The sequence below is a fragment of the Acartia tonsa genome, chromosome 11 (assembly GCF_053477335.1).
Source record: "Acartia tonsa isolate MP-2025a chromosome 11, ASM5347733v1, whole genome shotgun sequence".
Taxonomy (NCBI): domain Eukaryota; kingdom Metazoa; phylum Arthropoda; class Copepoda; order Calanoida; family Acartiidae; genus Acartia; species Acartia tonsa.
This window is the reverse complement of record NC_137270.1, coordinates 43,691,243-43,717,720: the sequence shown is the minus strand read 5'-3', so window position 1 is coordinate 43,717,720 and position 26,478 is coordinate 43,691,243. Positions and strand designations below refer to the sequence as shown.

The following is a 26,478-nucleotide window of genomic DNA, read 5'->3' as shown; positions in this document are numbered from 1 at the left end:
ATTCTTACAAAACATAGCAAATTCTTGCAAAACATAGCAAATTCTTGGAAAACTTAGCTTTTCTGTCCTTCACATAGCTAATTCTTGCAAAACATAGCAAATTCTTACAAAACATAGCAAATTCTTGCAAAACACAGCAAATTCTTACAAATAATAGCAAATTCTTGCAAAACATTGCAAATTCTTACAAAACTTAGCAAATTCTTACAAAACATAGCAAATTCTTGCAAAACATAGCAAATTCTTACAAAACATAGCAAATTCTTGCAAAACATAGCAAATTCTTACAAAACATAGCAAATTCTTGCAAAACATAGCAAATTCTTACAAAACATTGCAAATTCTTGCAAAACATTGCAAATTCTTACAAAACATAGCAAATTCTCGCAAAACATAGCAAATTCTTACAAAACATAGCAAATTCTTGCAATATGGGTCCCAAACTCAAAAACGAATTTTCAGCGCGATCCGACCACCGGTTCTTGAGATACAGTGACCTGGTGTCATTGGTACCGACTGTGAGATTTGGGAAATGGTTCGAATCCTTAGTAAATTTGGCTAAGTCCAAAAATATTTTGACACTTAGTCAAATTTTTGAAGAAAAAATACCCAGGTGTCACCAAGCGTACCTACTGAGAGGACACCAGGTCAAAAAAATTCTAAGTGTCAAAAAATTTTTAGACTTAGCCAAATTTCAAACCATTTCCCAAATCTTACGGTTAGTACCAAGTACACCAGGTCACCGTATCTCGAGAACCGGTGGTCGGATCACGCTGAAAATTTGTTTTTAAGTTTGGGACCCTCATTGCAAGAATTTGCTATGTTTTGCAGGAATTTGCTAACTTTTCTAAGAATTTGCTATGTTTTGTAAGAATTTGCTATGTTTTGCAAGAATTTGCTATTTTTTGTAAGAATTTGCTATGTTTTGCAAGAATTAGCTATGTGAAGGACAGAAAAGCTAAGTTTTACAAGAATTTGCTATGTTTTGTAAGAATTTGCTATGTTTTGTAAGAATTTGCTATGTTTTGCAAGAATTTGCTATGTTTTGTAAGAATTTGCTATGTTTTGCAAGAATTAGCTATGTTTTGTAAGAATTTGCTATTTTTTGTAAGAATTTGCTATGTTTTGCAAGAATTAGCTATGTGAAGGACAGAAAAAGCTAAGTTTTGCAAGAATTTGCTATGTTTTGTAAGAATTTGCTATGTTTTGCAAGAATTTGCTATGTTTTGTAAGAATTTGCAATGGTTTTCAAGAATTTGCTATGTTTTGTAAGAATTTGCTATGTTTTGCAAGAATTAGCTATGTTTTTTAAGAATTTGCTATGTTTTGCAAGAATTTGCTATGTATTGCAAGAATTTGCTATGTTTTGCAAGAATTTGCTATGTTTTGCAAGAATTAGCTATGTTTTTTAAGAATTTGCTATGTTTTCCAAGAATTTGCTATGTTTTCCAAGAATTTGCTATGTTTTGCAAGAATTTGCTATGTTTTGCAAGAATTTGCTATGTTTTGCAAGAATTTGCTATTTTTTGTAAGAATTTGCTATGTTTTGCAAGAATTAGCTATGTGAAGGACAGAAAAGCTAAGTTTTCCAAGAATTTGCTATGTTTTGTAAGAATTTGCTATGTTTGGTAAGAATTTGCTATGTTTTGCAAGAATTTGCTATGTTTTGCAATTATTTGCTATGTTTTGCAAGAATTTGCTATGTTTTGTTAGAATTTGCTATGTTTTGCAAGAATTTGCTATGTTTTGTAAGAATTTGCTATGTTTTGCAAGAATTAGCTATGTGAAGGACAGAAAAGCTAAGTTTTCCAAGAATTTGCTATGTTTTGCAAGAATTTGCTATGTAAAGGACAAAAAAGCTAAGTTTTCCAAGAATTTGCTATGTTTTGCAAGAATTTGCTATGTTTTGCAAGAATTTGCTATGTGAAGGACAAAAAAGCTAAGTTTTCCAAGAATTTGCTATGTTTTGCAAGAATTTGCAATGTTTTGCAAGAATTTGCTATGTTTTGCAAGAATTTGCAATGTTTTGCAAGAATTTGCTATGTTTTGCAAGAATTTGCTATATGAAGGACAGAAAAGCTAAGTTTTCTAAAAATTTGCTATGTTTTGTAAGAATTTGCTATGTTTTGCAAGAACTTGCTATTTTTTGTAAGAATTTGCTATGTTTTGCAAGAATTTGCTATGTTTTGCAAGAATTTGCTATGTTTTGCAAGAATTTGCTATGTTTTGCAAGAATTAGCTATGTGAAGGACAGAAAAGCTAAGTTTTCCAATATTTTGCTATGTGATGGACCAAAAACCAATTTTATGCAAGATTTTGCTAAGTGAAGGATCAAAAAGCTAGGTTTTGTGAGGTGAAGGGAGGCTACTTATGTCCTCAATCTTGCAAAATCTTTGTTCAGGGAGGCATGTTATGCCCTTCATCTAACAAATTCTCACTTAAGGAAGGCTACTTATGTCCTTCCTAGGAAGGTGACTTCTGTCCTAATTTACGAATGACTTTGTTTTCTTTCCATGATCCAAGACTTTTTATAAAAAGATGTACAATATACTAAACTGAATATATGTACGTACAACATATTCAGAGATTTAAAGAAATAAGACAATTGGCGTTAAATTGTGTAAAACCCCAATAATGATACACAAAATTACCTTTTCTGTAAGTTACAATTTTTGGTTGAAACTTTTGGACACTTAACTAAATGCACCAACCATTCAAAATTCAATAAAAGTTCCCAAAGTTGTTAAGGCAAGGAATAAGAAAACATCATTATAAGTCTTTGGGGACTAGTGTAATAAACAGCCCAATATTCCCTCACTCCCTGAACTTATCGCAGTCACTGAATTGATCCTTTGGTACAAACAGACAGACAGACAAATAGACTTCATGTTACTTTATTATAAGGAAATATACAGTGTGTTTTTTTTTATGAGAACTTTTTTGAAAGCAATTTTACCCCATTTATAGTTATCAGAATTTAATGATTAACGGCTTCTTTTCTTCGTTTTTTATAACCATTTATAGAACATCAAAAAAATATTTCAGTTTATATTAAAAAAGTACAGTAAAGTCAAAAATTCAAAACCTGGGTGTCAACATCTAAAAACGATTTTAGCTCATTTTTCTCATGCTCAAATCTTCTACCCTTTGCAAGAATGGCTGCAAAACGCTTCAAAGTTAAGAGTTAAAAATTTATACAGATACTTTTGGGGACATGTATTAGAACATATCAAAGGACATATCTCAACCAGAGTGGGAGTACTGGCCCCCCAAAGTGGACTACTGAAAATCCAATTTTTTTCCTGCAAAGGGTAGAAGATTTGAGCTTAAGAAAAATGCGCTAAAACCTTTTTTAGATGTTGACACCTAAGTTTTACTGTACTTTTTTAATAAAAACTGAAATATTTTTTAATGTTTTATAAATGGTTATAAAAAAACAAAGAAAATAAGCCGTTAATCATTAAATTCTGATAACTATAAGTGGCGTAAAATGGCTTTCAAAAAAGTTCTCATAAAAAAAACACACTGTATAATCTTCCAGCCACTCAGCCACCACAACCAATTCATGTCACAGCTGCGTCAACCAGTTTGTTTTATTAGTATATTTGTTCATAATTTTTCATTCGTTTCATATTGTGTTAATAATAATATTATCAAAAAGAAGATAAATGTTAGTCTATTTTTATTTTGATAAATATCAGAAATATATTGTTGTTAAATATTTATTTATTAAATTAAATAACAGTATTTTGTTTTTTTGGCAGAGTCTTCAAAAATCGCCAACTTTAAAATTTACTATATGAAAAATGTACAGTTCTTTCCAAACCATTTTATGAAGCAACTGCAACCTCATTTCTTAATGATTGCGTCCTCACACCCAATAATACAACTGTCAGTAAATTAACAGATGGAGATGTGTAGGTGCAGTAATAGATAATAGTTATTTCTTTCATCGTATTATAAACGGCTTTCCACGGATATAGAATGTACAATTATAAGATTAAAACTAGTTTTTTTAGCCCCGCGGTGCCGAAGGCACAAGCTAAAAAAATGGTTTTAATCTTATGATTGTACATTTCTATATTCGTAGAAAGTGGTTTATAATACGATGCTAGACATAATTTTTTCGTATTCGGTTCCTGTCCACCGGATTCGAATGAATACGAGAATAGTTATTTCTCGTATCGTATTATATACGGCTTTCCGCGGATATAGAATGTACAATTATAAGATTAAAACTAGTTTTAATCTTGTGATTTTACATTTCTATATTCGTAGAAAACTGGATATAATACAATGCTAGACATAGTTTTTTCGTATGGATGAGAACCGGTTCCTATCCACCGGATTCGAATGAATAAGAGAAAAAATATTAAACAATCTGCTGCTAGATTCCTGTTTTTTAAAAAAGGATTTTGTGAAATTTTGGAACGCTTCGTATCTATCAGAAGCAAAAGTATTCTAAAAGGGTTAATTCATATAAAATGTCATCCTTGGGGAACAAAAGTTTTAAATGCTCTGTCAGAGACTAGCAGCTACGCCCTTAAAAGCCTCTAGAGGCCCTTGAAGGAGAGGAAGTCAACCTACCACTTTTAAATCTAATTTATGGTGGTTAATTCTTTATGGTTGGTTGTGGTACTATCCCCCCCTCCAAAAAAAAAAGTTTTAAATCTTTAAAAAACACTTTACTGTAAAGGAAGAGACTCTTCGTTACTCACAGACAAACAGACAGACATCCTGTTACTTTTACATTAGTATTAACCAATGCATGTAAATGTGCAATAACATGCAAAAATAAAACTATTCTTGAACAGGTTGTTGAAAAACAGATTTTCTTCGTTTTAATTCTTCTTTCTTTCTGGCTATCTCACTATCACCATTAAGTTCTGAAATAAGTTAAAGACTGTTAATTTATAATATGTTCAAAAATGCTTTCAAAACAGACCTTTTTTAACCTAACATACTCGAACTGTTTCTTTGCCAGACCAATCAATCAGTTTTGAAATATCTTTCTATTTTAAAGAAAATACAAAAAAATATGCAAATTATAAAATATATTAATAAGTTGACACCCAAATTTGCTTTTATTTTAGTATTTTGTTAAGTTTCCTTGAAATAAAAAGATAACTCATAATTGATACATTGGGCTTGTAAATAAACGATTTTAGTGTATTATGTCGAGAAAATCTATTTTGTAAGCATTTTTTTACAGAGTTATGGCCAAATACATGTAATGTTATGATTGAGCATATAAAAAACTAACAGACTTTATATAAATTTTCTAGTATACTCATGCTTATGAATTTTACTGATTTTCTAGTATATTCATTAGCCTGTTCCGGATTTGAAAAATTTTGTTAAAATTTTTGCCCCCAGCCATAATATAGTTGATTTATGCAAAATATTGACCCATGCAAAATATTTTTTCTGTAATGCAAAAATTGCGATGGTACAAGCACTGCAAAGTTTTTAAAATTTGCAAAAAAGACCTGTTTTTAAAGCTCTTGTACCATCTCAATTTTAAAGATTTTTACAAAATTACAATTCTAGTGTGTCTAAATAAACCTGAAATTTACCAAAAGAAATGGGGGCAGTCTCAATTCTGACATATAATGGAAGAAGGTGTAGCAAGTAATTTTCCAAAGTAAAAATTGCTAGATTTCATACATAAATAATAGGGTTGGGCTGGAATCGATAGATACAGATATCCAGCTGATTCATAATTCTGGATATCAAGTATTTAGGGTTATATTGACACACTAGAATTGAAATTTCGTAAAAATCTTTAAAATTGAGATGGTACAAACTTTTTAAAATCTGCAAAAAGAACGTTTTTAAAGTTTTTGTTTCAACTCAATTTTAAATATTTTTATGAAATTTCAATTCTAGTGTGTCAATATAAACCTAAATACTTGATATCCAGAATTATAGATCAGCCGGATATCTGAATCCATCCAATCCGGCCTAACCCTATTATTTGTGTATGAAATCTGGCAATTTTTACTTTGAAAGATTACTTGCTACACCTTTGTCCTTCATATGTTAGAATTGAGACTGCCCCCATTTTTTTTGGTAAATTTCAGGTTTATTTTGACGCACTAGAATTGAAATTTTAAATCTTTTAAATTGAGATGGTACAAGAGCTTTAAAAACAGGTCTTTTTGCAAATTTTAAAAATTTTGCAGTGCTTGTACCATCGCAATTTTTGCATTACAGAAAAAATATTTTGCATGGGTCATTATTTTGCATAAATCAAGCATATTATGGCTGGGGGCAAAAATTTTAACAAAATTTTTCTAAAACAGGACAGGGTAATATTCATGTTAATAAAAAACACTTCCATAAAAAAGAGATAAAAAAAAATAATCTCTTTAACTGACAATGGGCCACAGCAACCCCAACACTATTCTTTTTATTTCTCCTCATGAAAGATCATGTCTTGTAAGGACCTTTTACCATTAGTGGTTCAATTTCAGTTATAGGAAAATTACCCAATTGAAATATATTACCTTTATAAATAGCCTCTCTTTGAAACTGGGTACCACATCTATAACAAGAAATATAACACAGTGTTATTTACACAGTACATGCCCCTTGCAACAAGTCTTAGTTAGTGCAAGAGCAGCAGTAAGTGCTAAAGTCAACAACAAGGTCAGCTATATGAAAAATATTAATACTTCAAAATAGGAAAAATGTTAATATTAAAGGTAAACTTTGAATTCCTGAATTTGCCGCTAAAATGAACCAATTATGTTTCTCCGAGTGAGATTATGTTATATGAAGCCAGAGGTGGGTTTTAAACCAAGAATGCCGCGTTTTTTCAACATTTTTTAGACATGTCGTCTTCTTTAAATCAATTATTATTATGAAAATGCCCTGTAGGATTTAAACAATTATTTATTTAATTATTTCTCTTTTGTTGGTAAAATAATCTTATGATTGTACATTTTTATATTCGTAGAAAGCCGTTTATAATACGATGCTAGACATAGTTTTTTTGTATGGATGAGAACCGGTTCCTATCCACCGGATTCGAATGAATAAGAGAAATAATCTTATGATTGTACATTTTTATATTCGTAGAAAGCCGTTTATAATATGATGCTAGACATAGTTTTTTCGTATGGATGAGAACCGGTTCCTATCCACCGGATTCGAATGAATACGAGAAATAATCTTATGATTGTACATTTTTATATTCGTAGAAGGCCATTTATAATACGATGCTAGACATAGTTTTTTCGTATGGATAAGAACCGGTTCCTATCCACCAGATTCGAATGAATACGAGAAATAATCTTATGTCCATTTTCGCTGTATATTAAATAATGCATCTTTTTAGAGCTTTATTATACAAATGGCAAAAATACTAATTTTAAAATTTTGAATTCCTAAGTTGTATACTCTGTTTAAATCCTACGAGGCATTTTCATAATAATGATTGATTGAACGAAGACGACAGGTCTTAAAAATGTCGAAAAAACGCGGCATGGTTGGTTCAAAAACCCACCTCAGGGCCTCTGTATTCTCAACCATTTTTTCCTTATGAAAATATATCCAATAATAAACTGGTGTTTTGACATTGAGACACATAATTGGTTCATTCTGGCGGCAAATTCAGCAATCAAATACAAATTTTTGTCGGCAATATTATCAAATATATAGAATTTACTATATAACCATGGTTTGATTGTCATTTTGAAAGGATCAATTTCAAACAAAAACTTAGATAGACATAAGGACAATTAGGGCCATAAGAAGCGCAGCAATAAAAATAGCAAAAGAATTATTAAATTGTATTATCAATAAATATGGTAATTTGCTTTGATAGAAATATTTTAGTTTTATTCTTTATGGCAAGGATAGAAAAAGACTGGAAATGTACATTTGTTTCTCAAAAAAAAGTTTGAGAAATTCGTCCTTGTTTCATGCAAAAAACTTTTTTCAAATTATTTACAATTATGCATATTTCAATATAAAAAATTTAAGTCAGAAAAAAATCTAACACAAAAATAATTATCAAAGAATTCTATTCAAAATGGTTATAAATTTCAAGCAAGTTTTTTTCAACAATTATTTGGTACCTTTCTACTCTTCTAACACCTTGAAACAACTTTTATATTAAATAGGTGAAAATTATGTTTAATTTTTGCTAAACTGAAAAATACAAATCTTGATAAAATGTTAAAAAAAGGCAATCAAAACAACTTTTATGATTCTTCTGTTGAATCGATATCATTTTAACCCTTTGTTTATATAGGTATTTTAGTATACAATCTTTTTTAAAGATGTTTGTGGAATTTAAATTTAAGATATTATTTATGTAAAAAAAATGTGTCCTGTTGATTGTCAACCATATTGTAATTCTGTTATTGTTAAGCTAAGAGGAAAACTATACGTATACATGGTAAAATTACATTGCAAAGATGACAATTTTTATGAAAACTCATTTTACATAAAATGTAAGTTATTTCCAAGGACCCTTTTTTCCTATATATTAAAAGGGTATTCAATACAATTTTTAAAAAAATAAGTATTTTATTAAAAAATTACCTCCAAATAAGAATAGCTAGAGATCCATAGAATACATACAGCATTGCTCCAACCTAGAGGAAATACAATTTATTCAGGGATAAGGGATGGGAAACGTAAGAAAATATTATTCCAGGCCTATTTTCCAACTAGGCCTAAAAAACTAGTTTCGGGATGACGCAGTAGTTAGATTTGAAAACTATGAACAATGATGAAATAGCTATTATATGAATGCAAAGAAAAAAAGTATAGAATAGAATTCAGGTAGTTGATTTCACCTATCATAAAATATAATAAAAACTTTTCAAAGAACCAATATGTTAGTGGCTTTAAGTAGAATCCCGTTATTACTTCGCCAACCCCCCCCCCCCCCCCATTTAAACTGTTTTTAACCTATTTTTGAATGGGGGGTCAAAAATATACTAGGACACCTATAGAATCAGACTGCAGAGCCCAAATTTGAATTAAGTCCCCAGTAAACTTTTTTTGGGGGATTTAAAAATTAATTTTTAGTGTTGCTGTAATCATTTTGACCGAAGCAAAAGCTTTTTTTTACTTCGGGTAATATTGTGGCTTACAGAACATTTTTATATAATTCACTTTATATTGATACATTAAAAAAACATTACTCTGTTCATTGGAAATAATTTTTTTTCCAAAACAATTAATTTCATTGAAAAATCTAACATTTACAATAAACAAATAATTCTGAAATCTAACCAATAAAAAGTCTTGTATTATATAATTCTTTACAATTCAAAAAAGAGTGTTTTCACAAAGTGACTTATTTCCAATGTAGTTAAATATTTTTTATTTAATTAAAATGAAAAGAATGAAAACCGTAAACATAAAAGATACATACTTTTTAAAATTATTTTAAAAGATAAGTTTGAATAATCTTATTTTATAACACATTTGTATATGTGACAAAAATAAATTTGTTGTATTGCATAAACATTTGTTGTCATTTAACCCTTTACAGCCATTTTTTATGTTTTTAAAATAAGTGAGAGAACACAAACATGTTAATGTTAATTCGTTGATATATTATAAAGAATTAACTTTTTAGTGAATTTTTATAGTAAAATCATAAGGCCTAATTTTACTCTATACCAGAATACAATATTTATGAAGCAAAACACTCTAAAAGCTACGAATTTTACCCAAATAAAAAAAAGACCTTTTGCTCGGATCAAAATGATCACGGCAACTGTAAAAATTAATATTTAAATCCCCCCAAAGAAGTTTATTGGGGACTTAATTCAAATTTAGGCTCTGCAGTCTCATTCTACTGGTGTCATAGTATATTTTTTATATATGTTTTAAAAATAGGTTAAAAACAGTTTTAAAAAAAGTTTTTTTTGAGATGGTTAAATCTGATTTATTTTCAAACATTTTAAGGGGGTATCTACTTCACCCCAAAATTTGTATATAGAAATAAACACCGCTTTAGCTCCCCAGCTTTAATAAATAAATTAAGTAGAATTGAATAAGTACATGGGTAACATTCTATCAACTAATTGTTCCATAGCAAACATATAAATTAAGAATTTAAAAAAAAAAATATTTTACGTTAAATATTAACAGAAAAGTTCAATTAAGTGTGCATTAATTTTTACCAAAATTAATGAAATTTTTTTTTTAACAAAACACAGTACACTTTTATTTACATATTGAACTAGTTTTGTATTTGTGATCATTTAGATGGGTTATCAATTCCACATGAAATGTAACTTTTAAATTGTCTAAAGACATGAGTTTTTCACATTGTTCTAAAGTATAAAATGTTGAATCCTACTCAGTCTTCAAAAAACGATCTCTCAATTTATGTTTTGCTATATGGACATTTATTAATGTGTAAATTTAATAATAAGTTGATGTGATTGAACGTCATATATATTGTTGTCATTCTAATAGCAGAAAGTTTCCATTGTTGTCTTTCTAATAGCAGAAATTTATGTTTGGTTGAATTAATTTAGCCAATAATGAACTGGGGGACGCGTTTGTTATTAATTAATTGGTTAATGCTAAAAGCAAGTTTCAGGCTATTGGATATTGGCCTACAGCCAATGAGGAACTGGGGGAAATGAGTTGATTTTATAGGCAAAAAAGAAAAGTTGCCCCATCACTTTTAAAAGGAGGCTGAGACCTAATTTTCGGTCAGGTTTCCCATCCCTTATCCCTGAATTTATTATTGATGTCAGGTCCAGAGTAGTGCAGCAATAGAAATTACAAAATCATAACTAAATAAAAATTAGATTAATTTGCTAAAAATTATTTCTTATGTGCTTAAAGGTTAGTAAATAGATTTATATCTTGTAATTGATATGTAATTTATTTTGGCATATATCCTAGTTAATTTAAAGTTCATTTCGTTCATCCAATTAAAGGGTAGGGGGTAAAGAGGGGGTGTATCATTATTTTATCCAGCTGCGATTATCACTATCAGAGTACATAAAAATCTGATGCAATATCCAAGTAATAATATATCGATTAAACCAGTTGCTGTGATACAACAAAATGTATTGTCGCATATATTGACATAAGCAAAGCGTTTGATATGATACCTCAAATGTGATATCTGTTCCAAATTCTTCCCCCGCCACGACATGCCAAGAGCAGCCGTACCGACCATCTAGCTCAATCTTTAAAAAGAAATTATGTCTATCAGAAGGGCAGAAATAACAAACTAACAATCAGTTTACCCAATAGTATATAAAAATATAGGGTGAATGTAATTAAAATTGAGTGATAATTTTAAAATGGTTTTAAGTTTTACTTAATATTAACAAATTCTAACAACTAATGATTATTTCAAAGCTTAATACGGAATATGATAATACAGGAAAAGATTACAGATACATTTTTGTATATCAAATTTATTTTTATTCTTACAGCGCAAAAAATTGTCATATCGCAAGGTGAAAAAAATATAATGCACCAAGCAGCACTTTTTAAAATATTACTGAGCTTTCAGTCATCAAATGTAAAAGGTGGGTGAAAAAAAAGGATTTATGCCTTTCCATATTTGGTGTTGATACCCTCTTACCGCACGTTCAGTTAGGAATCTCATCAAATAAAAACATTTTTTGCAAAATCACATTTCCCTCATGAAAACCAAATGGACAAAATAATATATAAATTGGTAAAGTCTGTGGAAAAGGCTGGAGTTAATACAGGTTTAGAATAATTCTTACTTTTATAAACTGAGCAATTTCTGTGGCTCTCCACATATACTTCTCTAGGTGTGCTGATATTATATCAAGTATATCATCCTGAAATATGGTCAGGTTTCATAATTATAATTTCTGTGGATACTCCACATATACTTCTCTAGGTGTGCTGATATTATATCAAGTATATCATCCTGAAATATGGTCAGGTTTCATAATTATAATTTCTGTGGATACTCCACATATACTTCTCTAGGTGTGCTGATATTATATCAAGTATATCATCCTGAAATATGGTCAGGTTTCATAATTATAATTTCTGTGGATACTCCACATATACTTCTCTAGGTGTGCTGATATTATATCAAGTATATCATCCTGAAATATGGTCAGGTTTCATAATTATAATTTCTGTGGATACTCCACATATACTTCTATAGGTGTGCTGATATTATATCAAGTATATCATCCTGAAATATGGTCAGGTTTCAAAATTATAATTTCTGTGGATACTCTACATATACTTCTATAGGTGTGATGATATTATATCAAGTATTTCATCCTGAAATATGGTCAGGTTTCATAATTATAATTTCTGTGGATACTCCACATATACTTCTATAGGTGTGCTGATATTATATCAAGTATATCATCCTAAAATATGGTCAGGTTTCATAATTATAATTTCTGTGGCTCTCCACATATACTTCTCTAGGTGTGCTGATATTATATCAAGTATATCATCCTGAAATAAGGTCAGGTTTTATAATTATAATTTCTGTGGATACTCCACATATACTTCTCTAGGTGTGCTGATATTATTTACTAAGTATATTTGCGATAACTTTTATTTAATGAAATCTTCCAATTTTTAACATGTACAAAACGGCCTGCTTAATTGCTTCAAGATCCATGTTAGATCTATATAGGAAATAAATGTCTATAAACGAGCTCAAATTTTCCAAGGAATATTTGTTTAAAACTCATAGTGCTCCAATAATCCATAATAAACTCTCATTGCCCAGAACGATAAGACCCATTATTTTACTTTATTAAAAATAAATTCCTTTTTTTAATTTCATGTTGCTATTTACCTTATATTGATGTATTTAATTTCTAATAATAAAAAAGAAAATTTTAACTTATAATATAATAAATTTAAGAAAACTCTGTTTTAAAAGAATTCGATTGTGGCGACATTTTGTGTGTTCAAATATTAAACTAAAATTGTAATCATCATTATTAACCCTTTGGTGATGGTAATGTAAAGAAAAAATATAATTTAAAAAATCTTTTTGAAATCATTTAAATTATTAAATATTTACTTTCTTTTAGATAGTAATGCCGGGTGAGGAAAATAGATTTATTGAGAAATAGATATGCATATAGAAAACTAGCCAATAGGGAGATAATTATATCGAGCCAACTCTAGTATCAAGTATATCATCCTGATATAAGGTCAGGTTTCATAATTATAATTTCTGTGGATACTGCAGGTAAATTTAATAAATAAAAGATAACAAAATGTCGAATGGACGAGCAAACAGACCAATGGACATAAAAACAGACTTCCATTTAGGAGCTAAGCTACTAAATTGAGTACGAGAATACATGGGGTAGAATTTGAAATTAATATTAGCTTGGATGAGTGTACGTTCAATTTTTTTTAAAGGGGTAAAATGAGAGGTTTGGACTTCAATGCTTATTTCAATAAAAAAAATCTTTTCAAGTTCAAGCGCTTTTATAATTTGACATACGGACAATACTAATTATAGAGTAGCTGTGCTACTCTATAATTTACCTTCCAGTGTTCTGGCATATTTGATTTGATTGTGATTGGCCAGGCGTAGATTCGATTTGCATTGTTGGGATTTATTATATCCTAAAATAACATAAACTCTGAAAAACAACAAAATTAAACATAATATAATTATTAGTGCATATAAATCTCCAATAGTAAAGTTAATAATCAAGCAATCAAATTATAAAAGTTACTTTTTTGGAGTGCAGTTACTCTAGTCATCCGTCTTTATATCCACTCCATATGATTTTTAAAAGCGAAGCTTTTCTATAATTAGGGTCGGCCTGTCCGTACGTCCGTAACGGATAGCTTTTTCCGTTAATTTAGGCATGTTAGAATTGTCCTATCGATTTCAAATTTTGCATGGTGATTCCTTAAGTAGTTAGGTACGATTTAGAAAGCGTAGCAACTCTATAATCATTACCAAAATGTCCGTACGTCCATTTTAAACATGTTGATTTTTTTACTTTTTTAACAATTTTTATGTGATCAAATCATCGGATTGATATGATTTTTGGTATATTGATTCCTGGGACAACAAAGTATGATGTAATAAGCGAAGCAACTATATAATCAAGCCCTAAAAATGTAAGTATGTCCATAAAAATTATCCTGTATCAAGCAGTTTTACAACAAATTTACTTACAATTTTGCTTTGACTCTTATAAATTTATATTATGATAATTAAGTTCTAACACTATACAAGTGTTAATGTCCGTTTGTCCTACCGTTTCAGTGCTTCGCTTTTATGGATGTTGTAATTACAATTTCATGTGTTTTTTTCTAAGCCATTAATAACTCTGAATAAATGCAGTGCTACCTATAAAAAAATTTCAATTTTTAATTTTTTTATTTATATATTCTGTGGCTGCATTTACTTTTCAGTGATTCTTAATTAATTGTTCGAAAATAAAAATTAATCATGAAATAATTAATATGTCAGGATTTTGTCGTCTTTGTGTAAGGATGAATGTCGTCATTCTATCTCTATGATAGATATTTTTGCAGGATTTCAGTTGTTTACAGCGCACTCCCTCATGGCAGGCAAATCCTGCACATCAATATTAAGGGCGCAGCCACTGGCATACAAAAGACGAAGCAGCTTATAGAGCCTATAAAAAAAATTACGTCATACAATACAAATGACGAATAATAGGCAAATATATATTGTAATTGACCAATGCAATGGTAAAAAGTATTCTGGCCTATGATTGGTCATTTGTATTGTATGAGATCATTTTTTGTAGGCAGTGTAAGCTGCTTCACCAAAGATGATTAGACAAATATGCTTACTTGTTTTACAACTACTTCAGTAGATTGTGTGACTTGCTGGTTTCTGTTCTTCTCTAGTTCTGCCTCTACCTTTAGAGTCAAACTTTTAATATTAGAATTAAAAAATACACAACCTTCGAAAGGAGCCATCTATAATACAAAGTAGCTTGATGTCTGTCCGTCTCTGTCCGTCTGTCTGTCCGTCCCTTAAGATCTCGGTAACCAATGAACCGATCGGATTCTACTCTTCAGGGAATATACCTACTGGTCCTGTGGTGGTTTTAGGCTATTTTCTTGGGGGGTGGGACACCCCCCACCCCCAAAAAAATAAAAAATAAACCACCCCCCCCAAATTTTTTTTTACATTTTTTGTAAAATCTCAGTAACTGCTGATCAAATTGGGCTCTACCCTTCTGGGAATATACCTACTGGTCCTTTAGTGGTTTTAAGCTATTTTCTTGGCTTGGGGGGTGGGACACCCCAACCCCCCCAAAAATAAAAAAATCCCCACTTCCAAAATTTTTTATTTTTTTAAATTTTTGTAAAAAAAACCAGTAATTGAGATGGGGGAACCCCACTGCAACATGGGGCGAAGCCCCCATGAACCCCCCCCCCCAAAAAAAAAAATTTAAATATTTTTTTTTTAATTTTAATTTTTGTTAATGCGAACAACCTAGGTTTAATTTTTACGAATTGAAATATTTGTGTATACGGCAAACAACCTGGGTTTAATTTGTACAAATTAAAATTTTTGTGCATAAAGCGCACAACCTGGGTTTAATTTTACCACAGAGTAATTAAACAAAGAATATATTTTTGAATATTTCTATGAAGTAGGGTTGACTTTCCATAACTATATGGGGCGAAGCCCTAGAGGCTAGGGGCGAAGCCGCTAGTAGACTATAGCGCATCTGATCTTTAAAAGAGATATCCTGGGTTGAAATCTTAAACAAACACCACATCATGATTAAAGACATTAAAAATGTGATTCCTTCTGATGCTATGTCAGATGAACGAAATTAATAGTTAGAGTAGGAGAAATTATTTGGCAAAAAAAGGCACGTATCATTACAAGGCACAGTAAATACTTCAAGACAAAGGTCGTGCAATCAATGTGTTTGTTGTCTAAAAGACGTGAAATGAAATTCAAAGTTATACCCAATATTAGGAATTTTTCCATATCCTGTCCTCTAGAGGTAGGCCAGGTTAAGGTAGGATAGAGTTGCATTATGAATTTCATACATTTGCAAGGCTTGGAGCCTTTAAAGTCCAGATACAAAATTTACTGAATTTTATATAAATCCTTAAATTTCAAGCTAGAAGGTAAACTATTACTTTTTTTAATAGGAAGTAGGTAGAAATTAGAATAAACTTTTATAGAAAAATCACAAAACCTTGTAAGGTCTTTTAATATAACATTTTATCAATCAATATGTCATTTGGACATACGGACGGACGGGCACACTGACATAGCATAATTATAGAGTAGTTACTTAATTTTTTTAAACTTACTAATCTTTTGTAGTATCGTATGAAGTCAACTGGAGGCGACGGACCTAAAAATTCATTACATAATTCATACAAGAAAACTTAATTTATAAAAGTATTGCAGCATTTAGCTATAATTGAAACTATAATTAAAATAGAACAATCTACTGTTATATGTTAATCAAGATTTTGTAGCTGACATATCGAAGTGTCTTCAATGTGCAAATCTCAAGATTCCACTAATAAACATTTTAAAAATCAGCCAATTTTCGGATTTACGGTAAAACACAAGCTTTACATTTAACGCATTACAGACATACAGAGAGACAGTGTGAGATACCCAGAGTTTTATAGAACACACTTTTTGTGTTAAAAAATATATTTTGATTTCTTTATTTACTTGAGTTGTATCTGATATTTATTGGGAAAATCGATATATTATTCCTTGGATGTTACACCAGATTTGAATGTACTCTGTTAAAGTGATGCCCGTAGCTGGATAAAATGACGACAACCCTCATCCATCCCCTTCACCACATCCTCTTCCGCCCTATAGTATGAACGAACTGACCAATAAATGAGGTCCAAAATTAGGAAGCTAAATTTACGACAAATATTCCCCTGTCAATATATATCCACGTATATCCTATATCCATTATTGGAAAACTAATTTTGGCTTCTCCGGTTAACAAATAGAAATGAATGGATCAAAAACAGTTTGCGGTCATAAAAAAATCTAAAAGATTTCTTGTGAAATGCTTGACCCTAACAAATTTTTGTTTGTTTTTGAGTTAAAAAATGATGTCCCTAATTATCTGGCATTATATAAAAATAACAGGATGTTTATTAGTCTTTGAGCATTGAAGAAACTCAAAACCAGCAAAACGTCATGATTTAAATATTTTTTTATTATTATTAAGTCTTGGTTTGGTTTTAGGCTATTTTACTAGAAGATAAGGGAGTGACTGCTATCAATTCTAACTGGAAATAAGTAAAATGATATTTATTTGAACGTAATATCCGGAAAGGGCTGATAATGATTCCCCTTAATTCTTTCCGACTGTTTTTAACATTTATGCATCTATTTTATATATTTGTAAGTTTCGATACTTTTTATGTTAACATCTTTTACTTTTGACTATTATTTCTATTATTGATCATGACCTAACAAAACCAACCCCCTTCCAAATCTGTAAACAATTAGAAATTTCAGGCTTTGAATATTCTATAGGAGTGCATAAAAACAAATGCACAAAATACTTTTCCATTAAAGTTTAGAAATGACGTTAAAAAAAGAAGGGGATGTTTCATAGAATTTGTGGAAATGCATTTTTGCTTAAAATCTTTTGTATTCAACCTTGCACTTTCAAATATTCGATGTTTATACAACTCTGCGTTTTGTTTTCCTTTGTTAAGTACAATATATTATTTACTAGCTGCTGTGCCCCTGGCATTTACGGGCTCTATATTCAAAGAAGAAAAATAGCTTAAAACCATCCTCAGACTTTTTATATTAATGATACAGCCTAAAACTATCCAGTAAGCTTTACTGAAAAGGAGAACCATATAGTATTAAATTCTTATACAAAAGTAATTATGTGTGTGTGTCTGTCTGTACCGATCTCTTTAACTACTTAACCGTTATGGTTCTCCTTTACAGAATTACTTCTCATGGGTCCTTGGAAGGTTTATAACTATTTTGGGGAAGGGTACCACTTTAAATCGCCTTTAAAAAAATTCTTCTTCAGAAAAAATTGCAGCTTTTTAAAAAAACTACAATTGGATGTGAGGGGTCGATTACACCTCTTCCCTCTCTTAGGGGCTTCTAGAGGCCTCTAGGGGCATAGTCGCCAAAGCTGTTTTTACTTAATTTGAGCTTTTTGTGTAAAACAATAAGCTTTGCAAGTGTGTATAAACACCTAAATACAGATTGAATGAATTGTTGGAACACACGGAGACAGGGATCACAAGGGATAGGACAATGAACAAGATTAATGAACACCCCCCCCCCCTCACCAATAAGGATAAACAAAATAACCACTTCTGTACTTTTAAATTGTTTGTGGAAATATTTGAATGTCCCAGTATGTACCAACCAATCTAGACTAAATAAAGTCATTTTTTCAAGAACTACATAACTTTTGAGAAAGACGATTCCTGTGACGTCATATACATTTCGGAAAAGAAAAAGAGAAGTGGGGAAGAAAATCTTTTCAAAAGAGATTGTCTCAACCTCTTTTTGAGGAAGCTTTGTGTTTATCAAGTTCGAAATTAATTTCCTTATCCCATAATTCCAGTCAAAAAAAAAAATGTCGTCTTTGCTTAACTTCCCTAAAGAATTGCGGCATTTTAAGATTGTTTATGTTTTGGTGAAGCCACGTTACTTCTGATTTATATGTGTGTGGATAAAGACATTCGGAGAATTGAGTCGGGCCTAACATTGGTCTCAGAGTGCGTGTATAACCCTAGTATTCCAGGAGTGTAAACCTAAAGAACTTCAGGTAGTTTTTTCTTTGTTTTCATATATAATTGTATGGCATATAGGACGGATTTATTAAGTTTTAAGGCTCTAGCCAGCTACACAAAAACTTTATTATGATTCAAATATTATATTTTAGTAATTTTTATGTGCTTATATTTATGCATTTAACAATGGTCTATTAAACCAAATAATTTTCCTTTAAAGCCAAAGTACCCAAAGATTCTTTAACCATAGAAAAAAAGATTTTAAAAAGCAAATAATATTTTGTGGATATATAAACTGGAATTCTGTATTAATTGATTTTGTAATTTCAGGACTTTAAAATAGTTTGTCAATAAATCTATATTCAAACCTGCTGTTGAACTTGATGGTCCTGGTATTGGGGGTTTTGCCTTGAAAGACTTTAAGATCTCTAGAACATCCCGCAAATTCGGAAGTCACACTTAACTAAAGTGTTATGGTTAAGACAGAGATGGGAGAAAAGGAAATCGTCTTCCTCAAAAGTGACACAAAAGTTATGTAGTTTAGTCTTTCTCACTATAATTGACGACCAGTAATATTTATTGGCCAATAACCCCTCCCTCCCTGTATAAAGTTAAAAGTTTGAAATAAAATGAAAAGTGAGGTAGGAAATTTATTCAAAACAAATTAAACTTGTTTTTTTAAACCAAAAATGACAACATCAATAAAAACCTCTCTTTGCTGTACATTATGGACAATTGTGTTCTTTAGTAACAAATGTCTGGTATAGTTCCTTACGTGGCAACGCCCCTTAAGGGGCGATTTGTCGTATTTTTAGAATGGCTTTTAATAGGTTATATTGGGTTTGGGGATTGCCCCGCAGGGTTAGGCAATTGGCCCCGCAGCTCTAGAACTCCCCGCAAGGGCGAGAAATAGGAGAAAAACTACTGTCAAAATACGAAGAATATCTCCTTAAGGGGCGTTGACATGAACGGGACTTTACCCCAAATCTGATAACAGACAGGATCCCAATTGTTTTGGCTTGTATAATGACATCTTTAATTTGAAGTATGGAGTTTTTAAATTTTGAGTCTGCATATTTTTTTTCTAGTTGTAAATTTGCAGGGTATGGGAGTAGATGTTATGGTGTGAGTACCCCCCCCCCCCCAAAAAAAAAAAAAAGCTTGGACTCTTACTTCCACTTGTAAATACAATTTACATTTTACATTATGCAGAACGTACAAGCATCAGAGGGTGTATAAGCCTCCCCACTTAAGAAAGAAGGCATAATCCTAGTATACATAAATAGAGTAATTTTTGCTTATCCGTCAAGATAACATTAACCACTGAACCGATAGAGCTATGCATTTTAGGAAAGCTTTACAAAGATCCTAGTATGGCTTTCTGTTATTTTTTATTGCTAGCTTTGAGGCTAAATATTTGCCCCCTTGTTTCTTCTTCAAATTGAGATCCTCAAGAGGTTATTGGCGAGCCCATATCCTTATATTCTACTAGCAAATGTGCTACGTTTTTTCTATATCAATCAACGAATATAAATTTTTGGTTATTTTTAAAAGCGAAGCTTATCTATTATTAGGGTCGGTCTGTCCGTACGTCCGTAACGGATAGCTTTTTTCATTAATTTAGGCATGTTAGAATTGTCCTATCGATTTCAAATTTTGCATGGTGATTCATTTAGTAGTTAGGTACGATTTAGAAAGCGTAGCAACTCTATAATCATTACCAAAATGTCCGTACGTCCATTTTAAACATGTTGATTTTTTTACTTTTTTAACAACAAATTTTTATGTGAACTAATCATCTGATTGATCTGATTTTTGGTATATTGATTCCTGGGACAACAAAGTATAATGTAATAAGCGAAGCAACTCTATAATTAAGTCCTTAAAATGTAAGTATGTCCATTAACATTATCCTGTATCAAGCAGTTTTTTAACAAATTTACTTACAATTTTGCTTTGACCCTTATGAATTTATATTATGATTATTCAGTTCTGACACTATTCAAGTGTTAATGTCCGTTTGTCCTACCGTTTCAGTGCTTCGCTTTTATGGATGTTGTCATCCTTGTTTTTTCTCTAAAGAAATTTTTGCTAAAAAAAAGTTGAAAATGAAAAAAATAGATTTGCAAACTGTTGAAAATTGACAGGAAATCAATGAGGAAATAACCAAAAAAATAAAAATCTTTCATCCAAGTTGAAATAAAATATTCCTTAACAACAACTTTTTTGTGCATGTACTTTGTACTAAAGAGTACAAAATTCTTTGTAAACCAGCTGGCAAAAAGAAAAAGAATCTTAAAAATTTTCATTCAGGAATAGAACAATTGAATAAAAACAAATCTTATTCTAGAAAGTATGCTTTTGGTAGAAGGGAAGAAAAATTGTGGGAAGATTACCATATTCGAAATTGCGGATTTTAAATCAATCAAAATTGTAAAAAGGAATATTTTGAAAAACCTTCGGCTCCTAACTAGATTTAATCTTAATCTAAATATTCCTTTTGAAAGCTGTCTATAATACGATGCGATAGATATCTATTGTTTTCTTTTATCCACTATATGGATAAAAAAATGAATAAGATGGCAACATGGTAGCCAACATGCAACGGCGGTTGATTTACTGAAATACAGGCGGCTTTTAAATATAAAATATTAAATAATAATACTTTTACAGTTCCTTTCATACAGATGTGTTTTTCAGAATGTTTTTTCCTTTTCCTGAGTAAAACCCTTACGTCATTATACAAAATTGCCGGCTATGAAAAAATGGGATATAGTCCCTTTCGTAACATCGCCCCATAAGGGGCGATTCGTTGTATTTTTAAAATGGCTTTTTATAGGTTATTTTAGGTTAAATTAGGTTATATTGGGTTAGGTGATTGCCTCACAGGGTTAGGTAGTTGGCCCCGCAGGGTTAAAGCCCCCTGCAGGGGCTAGAAATAGGAGAAAAGCTACTGTGAAAAATACGAAGAATCGCCCCATAAGGTCCGATGTTAAGAAAGGGACTATACCCAAAAAATCGACAGTTGTTTTATTTTAGTAGCAAATCTACTCCATGATTGATTGTGTCTGTCTGTCCGTAGGTAATGCTGTGCTCTATTTGGTTCTGTGGTTGTAAACACTTTATTATTGCAATTTAGTAAAGAACCTACTTTTTTATTGGCAACAAGCAAATGCACCCATACAATCTCAGGGCTCTTTATATGAAAGGCGGGTATGAAAAGACCATTCATGGACCTATGTGAAGGTTTTCTATAATGGACATCTCTATCGGTTCAGTGGTTAGTGTTATATTAACACTGATATAAATATCTTACTCTTTATCTCTCTATATTAGGTTGGCTAAGCAACAGTGAATTTTGATTGGTTGGTTTAGAAAGTTGAGTGTTCAAACGTTATAAGCACTAGTTTTATCTACAGAAGGGATAATTTTGTGTATCATCATTGGGGGGATGTACATTTATTTGTCTTATCCCTTTAGATCCCTGATGTGTACCCTCTTACCACTTTTCTAATATTGAAAATGGCTGTCCTTGTTTGCTTGATATGTTTTAAAGGACGCCTGCAAGAAATAACACGCATTAACTGCTGAAAGACTGCCACAAGTAGACCCAATACCCCAAATTTAAAGCCTTCAGCTTCAATAACAAAAAAGTTCTAGGCATTTCAAATAGCATTTTATGTACAATAAAATTTTTGAAAGATTTCCAATGCTCATAAAAGAAAAAACAGTATTAAATTACGTCGCGTAGACACAAAATTATAACCTTATCTTTGTCAGAAACTTAGATTGCCTGTAACTGATTACATTTTTACAATAAAAACACCACATTTCATAGTCAAAATCTATGAAAAAAAATCGATTTAAATTGCATTTTTAAACGAAAATCACAACGGAAACAAAGGGGTAAACTAATACAATCTTAGCTGTGATTGGTTGTTAAGCTGATTCAGCCTTCTAATTGGCTACAGTACATTCGGTACAACACAAGTAAAACTTAATTTTTTTGAATGATTTTGACAATAAAAATGGGTATTTTTATTGTAAAAATATAATTAGTTACTGGAAACCTAAATTTATGACAAAAATAAGCTTATAATTTTGTTTCTAGGCCACGTAGTTTAATTTCAAAGTTTTCAACATGAGCATTGCAATTCTTTCAAAATTTTCATTGTACATAAAATGTCATTTTAAAATGCCCAGAACTTTTTTGTTATAGAAGCTGAAGGCTTCAAATTTGGGGTATTTGGTCTACTTGTGGCAGTCTTTTAGCAGTTAAAGCGTGGTATTTCTTGCAGGCTTCCTTTAAGAATAAGAAGAGAACAATTGTGTCTATGAGCATTGGAAGTTTCAGTAGATTGACTGAAAAACAGGATAGAAAACTGTAAATAAACAAGAATGAAAACAAGTAGCTAAGTACAAAAATTCATAGATTGGAATATAGATAAAGAGATTTTAAGAGTATTTGATTATGTGCTTTAAAAAAGAAAGAATAGAAAGATATTTATATTTTGAAGCATGACTGACAAACCGGCGGATAAAGTGTACTGAATGCACATTCATGGTAAATAGAATTTTGTAAAAAAAAAATTTCAGCCGTCTGTCAGCTGAGAAAATCACATTTTTCGCTACACTTAAAACAGGAAGTTTTAAAAATTGAAAAAATATAGTTTGATTACATAACACTGAAAAATCACGAAATCTTGTAAGCAAAAATACTTTTACGTTGTTACGGATGGACGGACATACATGGGTTATAAAGTAGTTCCTTTTTAAAAGCGAAGCTTTTCTATTATTAATGTCGGTCCGTCCGTGCGTCTGGAACGGATAGTTTTTTTCGTTAATTTAGGCATGTTAGAATTGTCCTGTCGATTTCAAACTTAAATGGTGATTCCTGTAGTAGTTAAGTACTATTTAGAAAGCGTAGCAACTTTATAATCGTTACCAGAATGTTCGTACGTCCAGTTTAAACATTTTGATTTTTAAGTTTTTTAACAACAAATTTGTATGTGATTAAATTATCCGATTGATCTGATTTTTGGAATACTGATTCAATTTCCTAGGACATCAAAGTACAATGTACATATGTCCTTAAACATTATCTTGTATTTAAGCATTTTTTCAACAAATTTTCTTACAATTTTGATTCAACATTTATACATTTATGTTCTGATTTTTCAGTTCTGACACTCTACAAGTATTAATGTTCGTTTGTCCTACTGTTTCAGAGCTTCGCTTTTATGGATGTTGTCATCCTTGTTTTAAATACCTTGTAGTAGTTCTTTCACATTCAGCTTCTCTCTAAATATAAAAACAATGAGAAAATTATACATTTTTGGAATAACATTACAAAAATTGTCCACAGATACGAAAGTAAAAACATTGGTGTAACTTTTTTGTTAAGGTCCATTTTTTCAATAGGCAATTGATGTACAACCCAAATAAAGAAAAATAATCACCCTTTTGTAGAAAGTTTAGACAATGCTATTTTAAATCAAACAAGAATTAGTAAAATCTCCCACGAATGTTTCTAAACTTTAGATATCTGTATAATTTACAGTCTATGTACCTTTCCTTCCTTCCTAAGTAAACATTTTGTACCAGTTTGACTAAATTAAAACGTTTGATATAGAAAATATTATACAAAACAATATTATTTTCTCCATAAAATAAATTGATTTAACAAATAACATGAAGTATATACATTTTTAATATTTGGTATAAAAAGAGTTGGGAATATTTTTCCAGTATGGCTTCGAAACCAATTAATTTCCACTGGATTTGAACCGGTTCTAAGCCATATCTAAAAATTATATAAGCATCGTAATACAGACCAATTCTTATATAAAGAAAATTAATACTAGTTTTGTTTTCCCCCTTTCCCGGGAAAAAAAACTATTTTTTGTCTTGTGATTTTTCATTTTACTATCTGCGGAAAACTGTCTATAATACGATGCGATAAATATATATTCTGACAGTTGCATGGATATTGCACAATCACATGATAAAAGTACAATGTTGTTTAAAAGCAGCTTTGGAAATTAACATATCACCCCATCACTCAGAGGCCTCTAGGGGCTTATCCGCTAATAAAAGACTTACGCTGCCAGGATGGGACCAATATACATCCCCGCCAACTCTTCTGATGATATCTCTTTCATTTTTACCTTTTATCTATTTTTTCCTGAAAAATATTCAAATTTTGGATCATGGAAAGAAAACGAAGACGCGGGTTACTTACTGGGGGCTTCAATCCTGCAGGGCAATCATTAATTTTTACCTAACCTAAAGTCAAAAGTTGCTGTCAAAATGCGACAAAACCCTCTACTTAGTTTTCTTTTCATGATCCCATATTTTTATATCCACTTGTGGTTGCGCCCCTAGCGAAGAAGACGGGAATACTTAAAGAATATTAAATATATGGCATAAACCCATCCAGGGAGCTAAATGAAAACATTAGGATCTGACAAAAAATCCTTACTGCTTTCTGTAATGAGATAATGCTTTTTATTTACAACTAGCGGCTTCGCCCCTAGCCTCTAGGAGCTTTTCCCCAAGAGGTTTAATCAAAGTAATTTTTCGTATTTTAGATTTAAAAGAAAAATTTTTTAAAAATGTGTCCCACCCCCCATGAAAATAGTTATAAACCTTGCCGGGACCTATGAGAAGCTACCCTGTAAAGGATAACCCGATCGGTTCAGCGGTTAGCGAGATCCTTCGCTAAAAACAAGCAGACAAACAAGCAAAAAGACAGACAGACATCGTTCTACTTTGTATTATAGACTAGCGGCTAATATATGGTTTCATGAAAAAGGTTTATTGAGAAAGGGAGGGGATATTGGACTGTGATTCATACTGGCTCCTAATGTTTTGTAAAACGTGTTCGCTTATTATTCGTTGTTGGATACTTTTTAAAAAATTGGGTAGTAAATGTTGATTGGTTGGTTCATACTAACAGTGTCAAAACTGTTCAATCAATAATTGTTAAATACAAAAGGAGCAACTTAGTTAGTTCAAAAATCTAAATGGGAATGGTATCAGCATATAGACGAACCCCAAACTGTCCCAGTTTTGAGCAAGACGATTCCTTTGACGCCATATAAAAAGGGAAGGGGAGGAAAAAATCTCATCTTTCTCCCTTTTCTCCCATTTCTTTTACAACAAAAATTATTTGAAAACAATCACGAAACCTAAACTAAATTTCACCTGTCGTTAGTGGGCTACACTACACGATTTTTTTGCCCTCCAAATATTATTTTAAATATATTTTGCTTGTTTCTTAAACCTTATTCCTGGAAGGGTATAATTAAAAGCAAAGCTTTTCTATAATTAGGGTCGGTCCGTCCGTCCGTACGTCCGTACGTCCGTCCGTCCGAGATAGATAGCTTTTATTCGTTAATTTAGGCATGTTAGAATTGTCCTATCGATTTCAAATTTTGCATGATGATTCCTGTAGTAGTTAGGTACGATTTAGAAACCGTAGCAACTCTATAATCATGACCAGAATGTCCGTACGTCCATTTTAAACATGTTGATTTTTCTACTTTTTTAACAACAAATTTTTATGTGATCTAATTATCTGTTTGATCTGATTTTTGGTATATTGATTCCTGGGACAACAAAGAAAAATAGTATAAGCGAAGAAACTCTATAATCAAGTCCTAAAACTGTAAGTATGTCCATAAACATTATCCTGTATCAAGCAGTTTTCCAACAAATTTACTTAAATTTTGCTTTGACTCTTTC

General features: G+C 31.0%; 1 protein-coding gene across 2 annotated transcripts; it reads right to left on the bottom strand.

Annotated features, from left to right (window-relative positions):
* Positions 1-4,359: 4,359 nt before the first annotated feature.
* Positions 4,360-24,918, bottom strand: LOC145332599 (dynein axonemal light chain 4-like). 2 transcript variants are annotated; one of them, XM_080177606.1, is made up of 10 exons: positions 24,835-24,918; positions 24,002-24,033; positions 16,291-16,334; positions 14,800-14,868; positions 13,507-13,587; positions 11,730-11,807; positions 11,100-11,177; positions 8,554-8,606; positions 6,510-6,547; positions 4,360-4,886 (listed from the first exon to the last, which is right to left on the bottom strand). In XM_080177606.1, exons 1-10 carry the CDS (start codon positions 24,891-24,893, stop codon positions 4,801-4,803), a joined length of 618 nt encoding a protein of 205 aa, XP_080033732.1. In that variant the 5' UTR covers positions 24,894-24,918; the 3' UTR covers positions 4,360-4,800. The 2 variants fall into 2 exon arrangements, with proteins under 2 accessions (XP_080033732.1, XP_080033733.1); XM_080177607.1 differs by lacking the exons at positions 4,360-4,886; positions 6,510-6,547 and adding an exon at positions 8,052-8,103.
* Positions 24,919-26,478: the final 1,560 nt, after the last annotated feature.

Excerpts from the sequence above, each read along its gene's own strand:
- LOC145332599 (XM_080177606.1), bottom strand. The coding sequence starts at position 24,893 with ATGAAAGAGATATCATCAGAAGAGTTGGCGGGGATGTATATTGGTCCC. Across the intron at positions 24,034-24,834 it reads ATTGGTCCCATCCTGGCAGC|AGAGAAGCTGAATGTGAAAG; the intron begins GTAAGTCTTTTA and ends TTTTATATTTAG. Across the intron at positions 14,869-16,290 it reads TACGATACTACAAAAGATTA|GTAGAGGCAGAACTAGAGAA; the intron begins GTAAGTTTAAAA and ends TTGACTCTAAAG.